Source organism: Podarcis tiliguerta (genome assembly GCF_965153285.1).
Source record: "Podarcis tiliguerta genome assembly, chromosome: 3".
NCBI classification, from domain to species: Eukaryota; Metazoa; Chordata; class Lepidosauria; order Squamata; family Lacertidae; genus Podarcis; species Podarcis tiliguerta.
This window is the reverse complement of record NC_139536.1, coordinates 93,909,347-93,927,297: the sequence shown is the minus strand read 5'-3', so window position 1 is coordinate 93,927,297 and position 17,951 is coordinate 93,909,347. Positions and strand designations below refer to the sequence as shown.

The 17,951-nt window shown below is 40.2% G+C and overlaps 2 protein-coding genes across 5 annotated transcripts in view; both read left to right on the top strand.

The window, feature by feature from the left end:
- Positions 1-17,832, top strand: part of SNTG2 (syntrophin gamma 2) — a 204,359-nt gene extending 186,527 nt beyond the window's left edge. For all 4 annotated transcript variants that reach the window (XM_083431681.1, XM_083431680.1, XM_083431679.1 and 1 more), the window contains 5 exons: positions 41-112; positions 3,201-3,410; positions 8,684-8,776; positions 11,373-11,483; positions 17,566-17,832. In XM_083431681.1, coding sequence (XP_083287807.1) covers positions 41-112; positions 3,201-3,410; positions 8,684-8,776; positions 11,373-11,483; positions 17,566-17,697 — 618 coding nt within the window. In that variant the 3' untranslated portion in view covers positions 17,698-17,832. The remainder of the gene's footprint in view (positions 1-40; positions 113-3,200; positions 3,411-8,683; positions 8,777-11,372; positions 11,484-17,565) is intronic.
- Positions 1-17,951, top strand: part of TPO (thyroid peroxidase) — a 990,904-nt gene that overhangs the window by 872,969 nt on the left and 99,984 nt on the right. The gene's annotated exons all lie outside the window — the stretch shown is intronic.

The following is a 17,951-nucleotide window of genomic DNA, read 5'->3' as shown; positions in this document are numbered from 1 at the left end:
ACCCAATGTATCTAATAATATATTTTCTTTTGTATTGCAGGTTAGCACTCTAGACTGGGTACGAGCTGAAAAAACCTATAACCTCTGTGAGGTTCTATTTAAAGTACACAAGGTAGGTCTCCTGTTAAGTTATGGACTACATTTGGAATGGGAGACTGTGATTTTCAAAAATTAAATGAGAATGTGTTCAGATTAATTTTCTTGAATAAGAAATAGTTAGCCAAAACTTAGTCTACATTGGAAAGCTAGTTCCTAGCAATGAACTATTGCCATTATTTGTGTTTGATGATCAGGTATTGGCTCATTCTGAACAAATGCGGACAATTCTTAAACCCAATCTAATTTTTATATCAAGGTTAGCCAACATGGTGCTCTTCAGATATGGCTGCAGTATAACTCACAACAGTCCCAGGCAGGAATAATTCAAGTACATGTTCAACAACATCTGGAAGCACCACGTTGGCTATCCCTATCCAACACAATCTATTTCATATATAATGTATGGTGGGGGGGAGTAAGATTGCCCCTTTCAGCTGATGTTCCTGTGCATAGCCTAGTGGTCTAACAACTATTTTGCATGCATAAGGTTCCAGATTCGGTGCCTAACATCTCAAGTAAAAATAATTTCAGGTAATAGGGCTGACTGGCATCCAGGAGGGGTACTTCCACCACAAGGCTGGATGAAACAAAGGTCTGCCAGTAGAAGGCAACTTCTAAGGCATGGTTTTGTGCTGGTTCCTGTCCCATCTTCATGACTTCCTCCAGAAGGCGTGGCTTGGGGAATGTTGCCACCCATGCTGTTTTAATACTTGAGCGGAATTATATGGAGTTTTGGAGTGTGTTGCCCTCAGTATGCTGATTATATGCAGTTCTGTTTCTCCTTTACAGTACAAGCAGGTTTGGTGCTGACTTTGAGACTTTTTTAATGTATAAAGTAATATGCAGGTCTAAAACATCAAGCCCAATCAAATCACATATGCCTGAACAGTTAACTGGTCACCCAGATAAGCTCCAAGAATCAACTATTTTATGATCCTGGTGGAATGTACATGTTTTGAATTTTGCATGCATTCCCTTATTAAACATTACAGCGATGCCTGAATGTCTGATAGCCCTAGAGAAGAGGAACGCACTCTGAATGTCTGGAAAGCTGTGCCCTTGATAGGTAGACACATTCAGTTCTTACCCAAGGACTGATGCATGCCCTTTATTTTCTTTATTTCCCTAATAGTCTGGTAGGGTTAATTTCAAGAAGAAGCCAACTTAACGGCAAATTCTGATGCTACGTTTTCATTTTGAGGTGGGGAGGGAAAGAGTTGGAAATAAGCTGCCCACGATTCAGCCCTTTACATTCCTGACATTTTAATAAATGAACACTTAATTGTCAGTCTTGATGAATACATTAACTGAAACACAAAAAGCTTCAGTGTACAAGTCTAGCCATTCTTCTGTTGACACTTCAGTATAAATGATAATGAAGGAAACTTAGAGCAAATCAATTAGGTTGGAGTAAACTTAATTTTCAGAAGAGATTAAAGCTTCTCTATTACAGATTCTAAGGCGCAGTTTGCTCTGCAGAAAATGTTCCTTTGAGTTGTTTATGCAAGCAAGTTTCTCCTTGCTGACTTTTCCTGATACGAACTTTTAAAAAATGAATAATCTTTAATGCCCTTCATATATTGGGTGGTTTCAGACCTTCTGTCCACCTGGTTCTCCCTGCTCTGCTTAGGGCCATGCATGGACAGAACCATCATCTGCTTTCAAATTCCAAGGCAGAAGTGGGATTATGCACAAAAAGAGGAGCTAAAGAAGCCATTGTCCAACTACAGGCATTTGTCCCATGTTTCCATATCTGTTTTTTTCACAGTTGTACCACCATGTAGAAGTAGCATTAAAATAGTTCAGTGTGAATAAATGAAGAATCAATAGCATAAGACTAATATATATTTATATATCATACATACATAGCCCAAAATCAGATATGAATATGAAGTCATTTGGTTATTGCATACTGATGAAATACTTTTTAGCTTCTTTTTTTTGCAGAAGGCATATCCCGTTTGATTTCTCCCCTTTTCTGTCTGTGATTCTCAAAAAACAAAAAACTTTACCATCATAATGTTTCCTGGCTCTACTGCTTCACAGGGATGCCATTATGAAGATATTTAAACAAAGCAATCTGTGAAGCATAAAACTAATATTATATGCTCATAATTAAAAACGCTGCTTGTTTGATTTGCATACCCTGATGTGCAGGATCTCTAAAGGGGATACCTTTTATTAAAATATATCAGCATGACAGTATTGTTTGTCGCAAGCTCCAGAGTTAATTAAAACACACATGGGTGTGGATTTAGCATTTTAGCATATTAATATTGCTGTTGCTTGTCATTTGAATATCATATTTTTGGGGCTCACCCCAACATTTGACCACATATCCGATATCTGAGGGTAGATTACCATTGAGCAAGTCAGACTGAAATACATCCCCCCCCCCCAGCATTACTCTGGCCTAAATGCTGCAATTCATACACCCAATATATGGGGTTTCCCAGTTCACTTCAACACAGGAGTGAGGCTGTGTGACTGTACCTTATGTTGAAGCAAACCGTTTGATTTTGCTTTTATGTACTGGTTGTAAGCTTATTGAAGCTCCTTGGGGAATGTTGAGCTAAGTAAACATATAAATGAGATTTACACTATGGGTAGACTGAATCTCTGTCATCAAAAACAATTTGCTGTATTGAATGAGCTATTTCTATTTTCTTGATCTACTTTTGTTGTAATGAGGTTCTTTTTTAATGTTTTGCATTGCTCTTCGTTAATTTTAATCTGTCTGTTGGTTCATAAGCCATCCAGGAAATATTTGTTGATGGGCAACATTCATAAATAATCATCATCACATTCTTTAAATTGGCTTTCCCTGGTTCACCAATGGGTAAAGCCAGGAGACCCAGAAAAATATATATAAAACATATATATTCATACTGCTTTGCTCCTGGTTATTGATGCTCAACATCACAATGAAACTACAGCTCCTCCTTTTTCTGCATAACTTTAATTCTCAAATTGAAATCCTCACATTCAGCCATTCTATCCCTTGATAGAGGGAATCACATTAACAAGAACAAAGAGCAAGTATGTACATTTTCCAGCACTCCTTTCTGATGAAATATCGCTTGCTAAAATATGTCTTTCAGCTCTGGCTTAATGATGATTGCTGGCTACAAGCAAACTTATATCTAGGTATTCACCAAGACTATGAGCTTGAAGACCAGAGGCCATATTGTTTCAGTGTTGTGGTTGGACATGGCAAGAGCCACTATTTCAATGTGGAACTGGGGAGTGACCTGGCAGTATGGGAGAAATCATTCCAAAAAGCAATTTTTTTGGAAGTTCAGAGAGCAGGGGTAAGTAATTTAAAATGTACATAGCATTGATATTTCAACATCTCTGTAAGAATAATAACTAATTTTAAAACACATGTCCCATATATATGAGCATGCTGAGTAGCAGCCAGTGGGGCAACAGCCTCCTTCTGACTCCAGTCTCACCTTAGGTTACCTGGACATGTTCCTGTCTGGAAGTTACACTTGATCAAGGCAAGTCTCTTGAGAATCCCTCCATTTGGCGGGGATGTAAGGGCAAACCTTCTCCCTGCTGGCAGTCCAATTTTGGAACTTCCTTCCCTTTGAAATCAGATGGATGCTCACACTGCTGCATCTTAGATGCCAGGTTAAAACCTGACTGTTCAATCAGACTTTTGGATAACAATGCTGCTGTCATTTACAATCCTTTTAATAGTTGTTTAAATTGTATTTTTTAATTTTAGTGTTGCTGAATGAGTTGTGTGATTTAAAGTTATTTTTATTGTTAGTTGGCTAGAGATCTGGGGCTGTAGTGTAGGGTAAATGTAAAGGGTCCCATGACCGTTAGGTCCAGTCCCGGATGACTCTGGGGTTGCGGCGCTCATCTCGCTTTATTGGCCGAAGGATCTGGCGTACAGCTTCAGGGTCATGTGGCCAGCATGACTAAGCCGCTCCTGGCGAACCAGAGCAGAGCACGGAAATGCTGTTTACCTTCCCACTGGAGCAGTACCTATTTATCTACTTGCACTTCGTGCTTTTGAACTGCTAGGTTGGCAGGAGCAGGGACCGAGCAACGGGAGCTCACCCCGTCGCAGGGATTCGAACCACCGACCTTCTGATCGGCAAGCCCTAGGCTCTGTGGTTTAACCCACAGCGCCAACTGTGTCCCTGTAATGTAGGATATTAATGGTCAAAATAAACAGAAGGCAATGATTTGACTCTGTTGATGACCTATGTGAGAAGCTTCTGCTTTGCCTGATTTACTTGTTCACAGCGTGGTTCGTAGTCGTATGCTTGCACTATTTACTCACTGCACCCAGTTTACTACAGCAAAAGAAGATGAATTTTAAGCCAAATAAATCTGATTGCACAAAAGTCAGTGGGTCAGTGTCAATAGCGTTCTTCAACTGGACACAGTTCCTTCTCCTCTGACATTTATTTATTTTTTAGAAAATGAAAGTTGAAATTTATGCCCCACATCTTAATCTGAACTCTCCTGTAGAGCAAACACAGAGGTGGCAAAAATCTATCCATATTAATATTGAGTAATGTATTTTTCCTGTAACTTCATTGGCACAAATATCACTTCCCGGCAGGTCTGCTTCAGAATTCTGTTGCCAGTTTCGTTTTCTTAGCTTGCATTAATCATGTTATTCTAACCACCTACCCGATTTGAAGCACATCAGATGCTACATTATATGCCCCTGCTGATGTTTTCCACTGTTGCATATTATTACACTATCACCTAGTGGTGCTACAAATTCTAAAGTAGTCTCTATAAAATAAAATAGCTATATGTGTGGGCACCCAGAGTTTCTTGAAGATTCTTATAGGGTGCCACATAACTTCCAGACAGTGGCTGGGTTCAGGCATAATGTGAAACCAGGGTTTGTTTAGATAAGCCATGGTTTGCTTTAATGGCACATTTTGGACTTAGTGATTTAGTGTTATTATGTAATGAGCACAAATGAACCTTGGGTTCTCATGTTCTTCCTTCCACTCTCCTCCGCTTTGAGAGTTGTTGTTGTTTCAATCAAGCCGTGTCTAAATTTTAGGAAGTAAATTAATAAATCACATACTTCTCTATTAATATTTTTCACATTTTGAAATAATGCAAGTTGGATCATATGAGAACTGGCTTCATCATATTTTCTACATTATACAATGACTTTTCCATCATCCTTGTGGGGAGGAGGAAAGAGAAATTTCTGTGAACTAAATTATTTGAACCCATCAAACAAGCAGCGAAGTCCATAGATAAGTATGCTAAGTGTTTTATACCAAAGCCATGTCAGTTAACGGCTGCCACTACACCATGTAGCAATGAGTTCCACATCTACCGATGTGGTGTTACATCGCTGCTAACTTGATTCAGTAGCAGCTACCTCTCATCTGAAGCAGATAATTGCTGCCGTGCAGCTAATGCTAAATTCAGGCAGTAGCTAAAATAGTGTTATACTTTCTTTGGAAAAAAAATTCAATCATCTCCCTGGGACAACAATGCAAAATAAAACTTTCTATAATGGGCTCTATAAATTCAAATGAGATATTAAAAGCTGTTTAATTAGGCTAGATTTATGAGGTCATTAAAAGATAATTATCTGTTTGTTGCCAGAAGAACGGCTTTAATTACACAATTAAGGTTTAGATTGTTTTCATTATGTATAGTAATGTATTACACTTTCACTTTTCTTGGTCATTTTTATGTCGTTAAGTCCATTTCACTTCAAATCTAATTTTAGAAACCCACAGTCTTAAGAATCAATTGCACATCTGCCCTCAGCACTAAACTTTGGCAGTGTGGGGGTAAATTTTAGTCTGTTTGGCTTTTCCATCAGTTACAAAAACAATAAAGCAAATTCCATGAATCTCACACAGAGTTTAAGCCCCTAACTATAGCACCCTAATACGGTCATGGGGAAACTGGAGCCCACCTAATTAGCCCTTTCATGGGTCCTAGTTTGGCCCATGAGGTTGTCCCTCCCCCAACCACATCCGCCTTCTGCACACCTGACATGATATGTAATATCAGGTGAGGAGCAAGTAGAGGATTGCCTGCCAATATACAACAAGGTGCCTTAAAGCACACTCCCCCTTGGGCACTGGCAAGAGAGATCTCTGCAAGTATTCTGTACACTTAAGCACAATAAGGAATGGAACATGCAGAGTGCTAGATGCCCACACACAATTGTGCCAATGCTACTGCATAAATATTCAGCCATACTAGTGGTCTAAGAAATGATATATAAAAATAACTCCCTACATTTCTGTGTGTTCCATATTCGTGTTTTGTTTTTAGGCTGGCAGTGGTTAGTATAGGGTTGTATAGTTCTGATCATACTCATTACCATTTCAGAGGAAAACTGAAATAAGCATGCAGCATAGTTTTTTTGTGCTGTACTAATTTTAGCAAGGTGTATGGAATCAACATGAATAAAGATCACAGAAGCTGAGTTTGAAGTTGATTTACTCTGTGATCAAGCCAGCATACTTCTAAAGGTGCTTTTAACGAGTGTACAGAAAACTGAAAGAAGGCTTTGTTATCACAAGGTAGAAGCAATACTCCCGGGGGGGGGGTGGTACTGAAAAAATGCTGGTGCAGATTCGACTCTAGGAGCACAGAATAATCTATAGCAGTTTTCCCAAAGTAGAACATCAGCTCCTAAAGGAGATGTAAGGTCCTGTTGAGCAGAATTCCTCGATTCAAGATTGGTTCTGCCTTGCACTCTGCTCCACTCTAGTTCCAGTTTTTTTTATGAAGAATGTCTGATTTCAGAATTGGTGCATGCGCAGTTTTGCCTTTGTTCTTTTTCCTTCTTTAAGTAATCCACATGCACAAAAGATTGTGCTTACTGAAACAACATGGTGTAAGCTTTTATTTATTATTTTATGGTTAATTGTAAACTGAATTTATCTCTATGGTTTTTGGGGGGAGGTTACCTTATTGTACACTACTTAGAGTCTATGGTCTTAAGCAGCCTGTGGTGCATAAAGGAGAAAACCCCACAGAGTACCGTACATATATCAATAAGGTGCACATTTCTGTGTGCATTAAAAAAAAAGTCCAAAGCGGAGCATTAGAATGAATATAGGATATGCTTTCAAAATTTCATCTTCAACCAAAATTATTAGGTGGCCTATTTTACATGTCACTTTTAACAGTAGTTAAAATAAACTGGTTTAAATGCTGCTACACACAGCTGAAATCATGTGTGCTTCACTTCTCCACTCCTGCTGCAGCCACAGTGCTGGGAAACAACCTATAGTCTGGCCTAGCATTACATCCAAACCTGGGCTCATGGTCTGCTTCCTCTAGACAAACCATAAGCAGTAAGCTAAGAACAAACCTTGATTACCACTTGTGGGTTGATTGTATGCTATGTGTACATGAAGTGTGAAAACTGATGTGTGTATGTGTTGATGCATGGATAAGTGTGTGCTTAACTGGAAATATCATAAAGCTGAGGCTCCAATACTTTGGCCACCTCATGAGAAGAGAAGACTCCCTGGAAAAGACCCTGATGTTAGGAATGGTTGAGGGCACAAGAAGAAGGGGACGACAGAGGGACGAGATGGTTGGACAGTGTTCTCGAAGCTACCAGCATGAGTTTGACCAAACTGCGGTAGGCAGTAGAAGACAGGAGTGCCTGGCGTGCTCTTGTCCATGGGGTCACGAAGAGTCGGACACGACTAAACGACTAAACAACAACAAAGTGTGTGCTATGTGTGAGAATAAATTGTGTAGCTGTTGTGCATGGATGTGTATAAATGGTTGTGCATGGAAGAAAGTGTGTGTGGGATATCTCTGTTGGCTTTTTGCATTGACCCCATCCACCACTGGCAAATAGGGCTGGGAGAAATCTGCCCGAAACCCTGGAAAGTCTCTACATTACTGAGCTAGATGGATCATCAGTCTGACTTAGTACAAGGCAGTTTCCCATGTTTCTAACTTTCCTGAACCAGCAGTGAGCCACTGTGGTGCAGTAGAGCGAGCACTGGACCATAGCTGTCAACCTTCCCCTTTTTTGCGGGAAATTCCCTTATTCCAGCGCCATTTCCCGCTGCTTCCCACTGCTAACCCGGATTGTTAGATATCCCGTAGACTGTCCCCGGGACAGGTGAGGCTGTTGATCCCTTATTTTCGAGGCTGCTGATCCCTTATTTTCAAATCTGAAAGTTGACAGCTATGCACTGGACTAGGACCTCAGAGACCAGGTCTCAAATCCCTGCTCAGCCCTGAAGCTCACTGGTTGGCCTCAGGCTGTCCTGGAAGACTGTAACTAGCCTATCTCACGAGGATAAAATGGGAAGAAAAAGGAACCATGTACACCACCTTGAGATCCTTATAGGAAAGGTGGAATAGAAATGTAATAGATAATCAATATGCTTGTGGTTTAGTGGGGGGAAATATTGTGGTTATTTTGCATCGTTTTAATGGTGTTTCAGTGTGTTGTTGCATACCACTTTTATATTTTTATAAGCGTTTGCAATATATAATTATTTGGGGAGAAAATAAAAATAAAGTATGTTGGAGTTTCAACAATGTGAAAACAATTTGCTGTTCATCATATATGCTTTCTTTGCTCTTTTCCCAGTCTAAAACCTATACATGTAGCTGGCAAGGAGAAAGCTTGTGTTTCACCTTAGACTTTGCTTCGGGATTCACCTGCTTTGACAACAAAACAAAGGTACGAGGAAGCAGAAGGCGAAATATAAGAATTTGTTCTGTTATGAAGCACCCATGCTGTTCCTTGAGAAAACAGAACTGTTGCTAATCCTTTTCTGGTGGTGGAAAATTCAGGGTGAATCCAATCAAAAACACCTTTGAGCCTATTGGGATGCCTGTTCCATGACATTGAAGTGTATTCTTTCCTGCTGCCATTCCATCAGCAGACCGCTGACCAGTGCAGCTGTTCTGGTGTGAAAGTCCTTTTATAACCATGTCTGCCCATTCCTGATGATGAACTCTTGACAGCCAGCTGTGACTCATTTGCAAGGCATTTCATTTTGCCCAGTAAATGGCTCCAGACACATTCAACACTTAGATGCTATAATCTAAGGACAGCATCTTTTATGGAGGTGTCCTATAACTTTGCTTCCCTGGCTTGAATTATTCTTGCCTAAGGAAGTGCTAGCAGTAGGAGTCGTAACTACCTCCCCACTCCGCTGTTAATCACCAAAATTAACACCTTGAGGCAGAATGACCACTGTCCTTGAAGCAGGCTGTGGTATGCCCCGTGTTCAAAAAGCTTTCTCAGACCTTCCAACTTTCACTTCAGTGCTTTAACAGGTGTACACTCAGTGTGACTAACATTGGAAAGAGTCCAGTACCTGCTGACAGCAGAGGGTTCTTTTAGATCTATAAATAACTGGAAATATTTTTAATTAGTTTTTAACAAATGGCTTATAAGTCACTTGGCACATTTTGTTGTTCTTGTTGCACGTAAAAATTATTTATGTGCCTTTCCCATCAAACTGACCTTATGAGCCACTTCACTGACATGTGAGCTCAAGGCCCTGAATATGCACACAGGGTCGACCCTACCATTAGCCGGAGTGAGGCAGCTGCCTTAGGCAGCAGATATTTGTAGTGAAGAGGAATGCTTCTGTTTATGGGGCTGAGGGTGGGGGGTAGCAGCACCTCAAGCATTAAATGTTTTGGGCTAGTTCTGTATACATAGCAAGGTAAGTTCCAAAACCTTCAAATAGTAATCAGGTGAAATTTGAAGAAGGATGTGAAGAGCACGGAACTAGAATTTTATATATGAGAAAGACACCAACTATATAAAATTAAGTTATTTTTGAAAGCTAATGGAATATCAAGTAAGCCCTTTGCAAACAGCTTGGATTTGAATTTAAAACTTCACGTTTGATTTAAGGGGATATGGCTTGCCTCATATCAAATTAGCCAATACACTTTCAGTCAGAAAGAGAAGATTATTACATCTGTATTACCTGTGTCAATGTTTAATGATGGAACAGAATGCTTGATCAATGAAATACTGCTCCGACTAAATCCATTTATCAGAAAAAGCTATAAAGTGCTCCACCACAGCAGTGACTTCACATTGATTCCCTAATAAAAGGACAAAACTTTAACCAACAGTAAGGGGGGGGGAGTAGAAATTTCATTATGACAGTAAGAAAAGAGAAGCCGAGGCAGAGATACTGTGTACATAAAAGAACTGTGTCAGACTGACTACTTTAAAAACATTATTTATACCTTGAAGGTTTGCTATGAGACTGAACAAAGGCCTGTCCAAACAAAAATTCTCCCAAGTAGTCATGTTTGCCATCTATGGAAGGTCCCCCCCACCCCACTATTTATTTTTCTGCTTTTTCTGATATTGTGTTCTCTAGGTTGATCTAAGTGACCATTCTCTCAGGCTCGTGGGGAAAGGGAAATGTCTCCCTACAACATAGAGGATAACCTTAATATCACACCATAGAATTTCATGCAAGTTCGTTAATGGTGTGCTATTCCATTTCCTGTGCATCTTTTTCTTAGCTACTTTAGCACTCATAGAAGCTGACCATTTCCATCAGAATTCATGGGGTGACATTCATCGTGCTTATTTGCCAGTGCCAGCAGTACAGACACTTGTGCAATGGAGCAACTTTCTTTCCTCTCGCTACCACCCCCTGCTCCCCACCTCCAAATCTTTTCTAGAGGGTCCCCAATCTGCTGGAGCAGATTTTGGGGGCATGAGGGGGACTGCAGTGGAGAGAGTGGAAGGAGCAATCCTGCTTTGCAAATATAAATCCAGTCTGTCGGCAGATTAATACAAACGGATATCACCTGTGGAATTCAGATGGAAGTGAACAGCTTCTGTAAGTGCCCATGCAGCTAAGAGGATTATTAGAAATAGGATGTTGCACAAATGAAGAAGACCACATCAAAGTCCAAATCATGGTATTAAATAAATAATTATAACTATAACGTTCTGTTCAGTGTTTTTAGTGAGAAAATGCCTTCCATTTCAGTTCTGAAATTACTGAAAATTTCTTTTGAGCATGGAATTTCACCACACTGATATGAAACAAGGAAATAAAATCCACACTGAGATAAATACTGTGAAGTAACAATATGTTGAGTGCCCTCATAAGCATAGTAAACCAACAAACCTTTAGCAGTTTTGTGTGCTGATTGGAAGGAAGTAATCATCAGTTTCCCCCCAAAATAGCAACATACCATTTATTTCTTCTTTATTTCTAACCCAAAATGTTCAATTGTTTCAGGAAAGTGAATATTCAAAATGTTAACTATCTTTCATTTCTTTGCAGAATGTCCTCTGGAGATTTAAATTTTCTCAGCTCAAAGGGTCATCAGATGATGGGAAAACTCGTGTGAAGCTGCTTTTCCAGAATACGGAAACCAAACAAATTGAGACAAAGGTTGGCAATGAATATTGCTGTGTTATACGAAACTGAATTTATATCAAGAAAATCTTGATTCCAGTTCACCTTACATAGTCAATTATAATTTCGAGTTTTCTCGTTTTTGTGCCATGCAAGCCAGGTCACAAATAACCATCTAGTATTGCTCATAGATTATTACACAAAAACACCAGAAATTATTGCCACTTTTTCGTCACTCTATGTGCAATTGATCAGGCATGGATGCCTGATTTTAACATACCACAACTGAAAGAAATAATAAAAAAGACAATGTGGCTGGCCTACTCTAGCAACCTACCTTAAGCCTTCAACACAGTAGTCAAACCACTGACTATTACTTAGCTTTATTAATTAATACTCATTGACTCCAAGCTACTTTTGCCTGCATCTTTCAGCAGCTCAGAAGCATCTACTTTCATCAGAAAAATTGCCTGCTTAGGGAATAAATAACACCCTTGACAATGCACATACATGAACTTTCAATCTAAATTGCAGCCTCTCAAATAAGACATTGGGTTAAAACAGTGGTGAGGCAAAGAATCTGGCTGGCAGGCCTGATCCTGACGCTCCCTACCCCTTGCAGGCCACAGTCCCTGATTTTCATGTCAGTCTGACTAAAATATTAAATTGGTAACTAATCCTGTGCAGTTTTCATAACCCACCTCAACCCATATCTTCCCTTCTCCACACAGATATTTATCAGCTTTTGTAAAGTAATTTGAGAATTCCCCAAATTGTCATAACATTTTTGGGCTTGTACAAATCCTCGCATACGTGTAGCTTTAAGGTGTTACCAGAAGAACGAAATGGAAGATGATTGATGGGCTCAAGGGACAGGCCAATACTAGCATTCAAGACCTGTTTTGGATTCAGAATCATTGCTAGGACACAGGAGAAAGAAAGACTGATAACCTCAACATTTATTATTGATGCAGTTTGTAGTACAGTAGTGACCGAGTTACTGATGGGAGCGATGGATTTTCGGGAGAGGCAGATGGTGCTGGACAGGAAAGTGTAGCCAATAATGAGAAACACAAAATGTCATCAAATAATGCAAGTTTCATTCCCCTTGAGTAGATAAGCTAGTAAATGTCAACAGCAGCCCAGTAAAGAATTACTTCAGCATTTGTTGAGCAGCAAACACTATGGTTAAGTTTATGATAACGTTTTCCCTAAACATTTTTGTTTGAATCTTTATATTAAAAATTTATATATTCAGTGGGATTCAATTTCACACTCTTGACTTTTGGGCAAAGGAGCTGCCCACAGTTTTCCTGTATTAAATATTATGGGGTTTTTATGTTGCCATTTTATAGAGACAAAACAAGAGCTCCCCACAAATATGCTAGAACCTTGTTGCACACATGTGTCTCCTCCCTAAGCAACAAACAAATAAAAAAAATATTGAAACAACTGAAGCAAAATTGAAAACTTAATTTAAAACTGAGAGAACCAGACCATGAACCTTAGTTATGTAAAAGACATGGATGAGCTTAAGAAAACAAGACAACCTCTCTGGGAAGGCTTTTAAAAACTCTGGTGCCACAACCAAAAACCCCTCTGTCTAGCACTGGGGTAGTTCTTCAGATGGACTGTTGAACTACAACTCCCATCAACCCCAACCACTTGTTAGGCAGTGGTGCTAGTTGTAGTCCAACGACTTCCAAAGTGCAGCCCATTGGTTACCCCTGACGTAGCAGTGACCTGACTCTCTTCATTTGGTTCAGCCACTTTAGAGCAGAGCATCTGAAGATTTCAGTACAGTGGTACCTCGGGTTACAGACGCTTCAGGTTACAGGACTCTGCTAACCCAGAAATATTACCTCAGGTTAAGAACTTTGCTTCAGGATGAGAACAGAAATCGTGCGGCGGTGGCGGGAGGCACCATTAGCTAAAGTGGTACCTCAGGTTAAGAACAGTTTCAGGTTAAGATCGGCCCTCCGGGACAAATTAAGTTCTTAACCGAAGTACCACTGTATTTACATATACAAGAAGGTGCTATTTCAGGTAACTTGGTCCCAAGCCACTTAGGACTTTAAAGAATAAAAACAGTAAATTGGGCCTGGAAATGGACTGGGAGCCACTGCAGGTGACAAAGCAAAGGCATAACGTGATCAAAATGCTACTACATATTTATTTTCAGGAGCTTGAGCTTGATGGTGTTGCGCTTCCTGTGTGCTTGTTTCTATCAATATCAACAGGATAACCTATAGATATTACTGATATTGACTGACGTTTTGCATCAGTAGCAAGCTGCATTCAAAACAGTTGAAATTCAAAGTAATTTCATTGTTCTGATTGCTCTGCTGTTATACAGGGACTGTTTTCAAGGTCAATAATGTGCCGTCTGGTAGGAAAGCAGTTTGCTGATTAGTTTACTGCTCAACAAGTATCCTTGAGACACAAACATATTTATGTGAAGAAATTTTGTGCAGAAGGAATATGTAAAATGTAGTGGGTCCAAAAGCAACTAGCTAGCACTTTGATTTGTGCAGAAGTGTGAAGGGCTATGTTCAATACCTCGACATACCTGTTGGGAAGCCAGGGTGCTTAAAAACATACCTTATAGATAACAATAATGTCAGGGAACTGCCATCAGTGTCTGAGGAAGAGAGCAAGCTCCGAAGGGATCCCAGAGAGCGTCCCGGGAGTGGGAGGGGCAGCCCATCTTCTGGGGGAGAGAATCAGCGTAGCTCCAGTGGAGAAGGGGGCGAGATGGGGGAATCGGCGAGGCGATCCCATGACTTCTTGCCGGGGACCAGTGGGGAGAGAAGGGGTCCTCCGCTGCCCACACCCTCCTTGTGCAGAAGGCTTCCGTACAGGGAAAGTAGGCGGAGACTGGGCATCAAAGAACTTCTTTGCTGGAAGAAGTTTAAGAAATGCCCACTGACGGATTCTGCCAGCAATTGAGACAGTCACAGGCGAGTGGCTGCCCGGACAGGAAAGGTTCACTCAGGCAACCCAGCCAGAGGTTGGGACAAGCTTACGCACGAGCAACCCCTAGAACCATTGCAAATAACATAAATGGAACTGCCTTTTCAGACGGTGAGATTTTTTTTTCTTCAGTGTATCATAGCTGGCAAATTTGCAGGGGAAATGATGTAGGTTTAGCGTGGGGGGGGGGCGGGGGACTTACGAACATTGAGAAACATCCGATGGATGTGTACACTGGCTTTTAAAAGCAAACATTCCACCAATATTTCCTTCCAAATGTAAGCATACAGTACATTTTAAATTTCTTTTTTAAAAAGCAAAAAATCTATATACATAACCCTAGGGCTCAAAAGCTTGCACTGGCTGCCCATATACCACCAGCCAAGTTCAAGGTTCTTGTATTAATTCACAAGCCTTAGCAACTAGAGACCAGGATACCTCAGGGACTCCCTGATCCCTGCTTGATCCCTGAGGTCTTCAAAGTAGCCACTGTTTGTGGTCGCCCATGGCTTGAATTCAAAAGGAGATGCATGTACAGAATGGTAGGCTCAATTTTTTGAAACTGAGATCAGTCAGGCCCCCAGTGTTGAACTTCCAGTGCTTACTGAAGACTTAAAAAAAATTCCAGCAGGCTTTTAAATTGAATTCTGATTTCATAGTTTTAACTCATTTCAGTCTCATTGAGTTGCATTGGGACTCCTGTACAACCAACTGTGATTGAGTGGTATACTGATTGTTGAAATAAATATTCAGTGAAAAGTATCTGCTGGTAGAAAGAGACATCCCTCTCTTAAACTCCCCATATATTTCATTGTTTTGGGGGTATATTTCATATATTTTGGGGGTACAGATGTCTCCCATCACCACCCCTATCCCTGACTGTTAGCGGAGTCTGTAACCTGAAGCGTCTGTAACCTGAAGCGTCTGAAACCCGAGGTACTACTGTACGAGATATCAGTTCTAGGAATCTTCATTTGAAGAAGGACACAAACTGGTGTACAAGAACAAGTTAAAGTGCACACAAAAGCAATTTTAGCATTGCTTATTGCTCTAGACATTTTCCTTGATTATGTGAAATGGGCCTCTAGTTTATAACTAGCCACTTGATAGCGCAGATGTGTGACATTCTGGCTGGTGGCTACTGCTGGAATTGTATCAAGCCCCAGTATAGGTTGGACCTGAAACAGGGAGAAGGAATGTGGGCAAAAGAGAAAGTAAAACCTGCTGCATAAAGTTGGTAAGAGGTGTCTGGAAGGTGACAGCAGCTTCTAAATTATAGGGAACTGCACACTGATGGTGCCTGGGGACTAGTAATGCCTCCATGGAGTTTTCCTCCCTTCTGACCAACCTCCAGACATAAATCTCCAGTACTCTCTCATTTTACAGGGAAACTTAACTCAGTAGAGAGCTGTGCACCTTGCTACAGCTCAGGGACAGAGGGAGCAGAAAGCACTTTTTCCTGCATCAATATCCTTACAAGCCCCTAAATACAAGCAATCCGTATTGCTTTCAGTGCTACACAACTGTATATAGGCCTCCAGTTTAAGCAATTTTGCAATCCCTAATTTTGCTTTTAGTTATCCTTCTGTAATGTAGTGAGACAAAGTAGTAATTTGAACCACGAAGCTGAAAAAATGAGGATGTAAGAAACCTCCCTGAGAACTTTTGCTAGCCTTGTGAACACTCTTTTTCTTTTCTTTTTTGTAGCTTCTTTTGAAATGCTTCAGCTGTAATACCAAATGAGGGAATGACAAACCCTGGCCTAAAGCTTTGAATTTTGCTTTAGGCCAGATCTGGTGACAGCTTAGAGATGTTCCAAGCACCCTAAGAAACTTCACTAGTCTTACTAAAATGGTTCTGACTTCCTTTGAAATTCATACAGTGTTTCACCTGAGGAGGAACTTGAGCATTCATTTCAAACTTTCCCTCAGCTGACATTTCAGCAGCAGCAGCAGCACTAGAAATATACAAGGTGACATTCTTCTTTAATCTACGAATACATAAAGTGGCTCCCGCAATCCTATTTCCAGCAACTCACACAGAATCTCTCATTTGGATCCAGACTTACTTCTGAGTAGACATGGTTAGGATTGTGCTCTAAGTCCTATTGAATTCAATGCAGCTTCATTATTTAGAGTACACCCACTGAAATCAATGGGACTTCATAAAAGGAAGGCTGAAAATAATAAGTGAACCAAAACACATTCCTACTTAGTAATGACTGACTTAAGACCCATTGATTGCATGACTAATACTTGAACAACTGTTGGACAAACGCAGAAGGAAATAAGTGTTTGAGCTTAGCCTGGTGCTGGAAAACAGCACTGAGCATCTGCTAAGGCCATATACAGTATGTGATGCACACATTTTTTTTTTTTTTTGCATTAGATTACGTATTACCAATAGATCTATAAGTACCATTACGTATATTTTTGCCCATGCACTCACTGGATGTTTAAGGGATAAATAATTAAAGCAGCATTGAGGCTTCCGGTTCTGCTCTGCTTTAATGGAGGCAGCCTCCGCAACAGTGGGAAATCATTGGCGAAGGAAAAACAAGGAGGATTTAGGGGTAATCATCCTTGCATATCCCCCCCCCCCCCCCAGGGACAGAGGGAAAGGGCTTCAGTCACAGTCTGCCTTGGTACCTGGGAACTCACTCCAGCATGGAATGCGGGGGGTAAGGAGGTGCTCGGTGTAAAAGCACTTCCCCCGGTGAAAACCCTTCAACGCCACAGCCATTAAGAAGCAAAGGTTCTCCTCTTAATTGGTGCTTAATTGGACTAAAGTACATGTGCGTGCTAGAAGAGATGAGATCACAAACAGCAGAACAAACCAACTGCAAGGACTTTAAGGTTTTAACTTGAGAAGATTTCAAAAGACTTAAGTTCAAAAGACGGTGAACCGCCCTGAGACCTCTGTGAATAGGGCAGTATATAAATTCTAGCAGCAACAACAACAACAGTGGGGGAGGGGTGCCTACCTAGAGGGGAACATTATTCTTCATTCATGAGAAAAGATGTATGTTAAAGAAGGTTGCATTTGGCGTATAATTTAGAAGTTACTTTTATGGTCTTGATGCATTTTGACCTGTAAAATGTGTGAAACTTTATTTCACCCTTTTTTCTTTTTGCTCTCATTTCAGGAACTAGAATTTCAAGATTTGACAGCAGTTTTAAACTGTATTCACTCATTTATAGCTGCTAAGGTTGCCTCTGTGGATCCATTATTTATTGACAGCCAGAGCATTGCAAGAAAATATACCTACAGTAATTGAAGAGATTCTATGTTGTGATTATGACAGATAAATTATTTTCTTAAAGAAAAAAATATTTCATGCACAATATTGCGATCCCATGTGATTTTATAAGAGATATATAGTTGTGTTATCAATAAAAGTTACTAGTTTTCACATTTGATTCATCATTGTTAAATCTGATGAGTTAAACATTTATTCAAACTGAATCAGTTTGTTGCCTTGCACTTAAATGAATATTTTCACACTATGAGGAATTGTAAGTCTTATTTTAA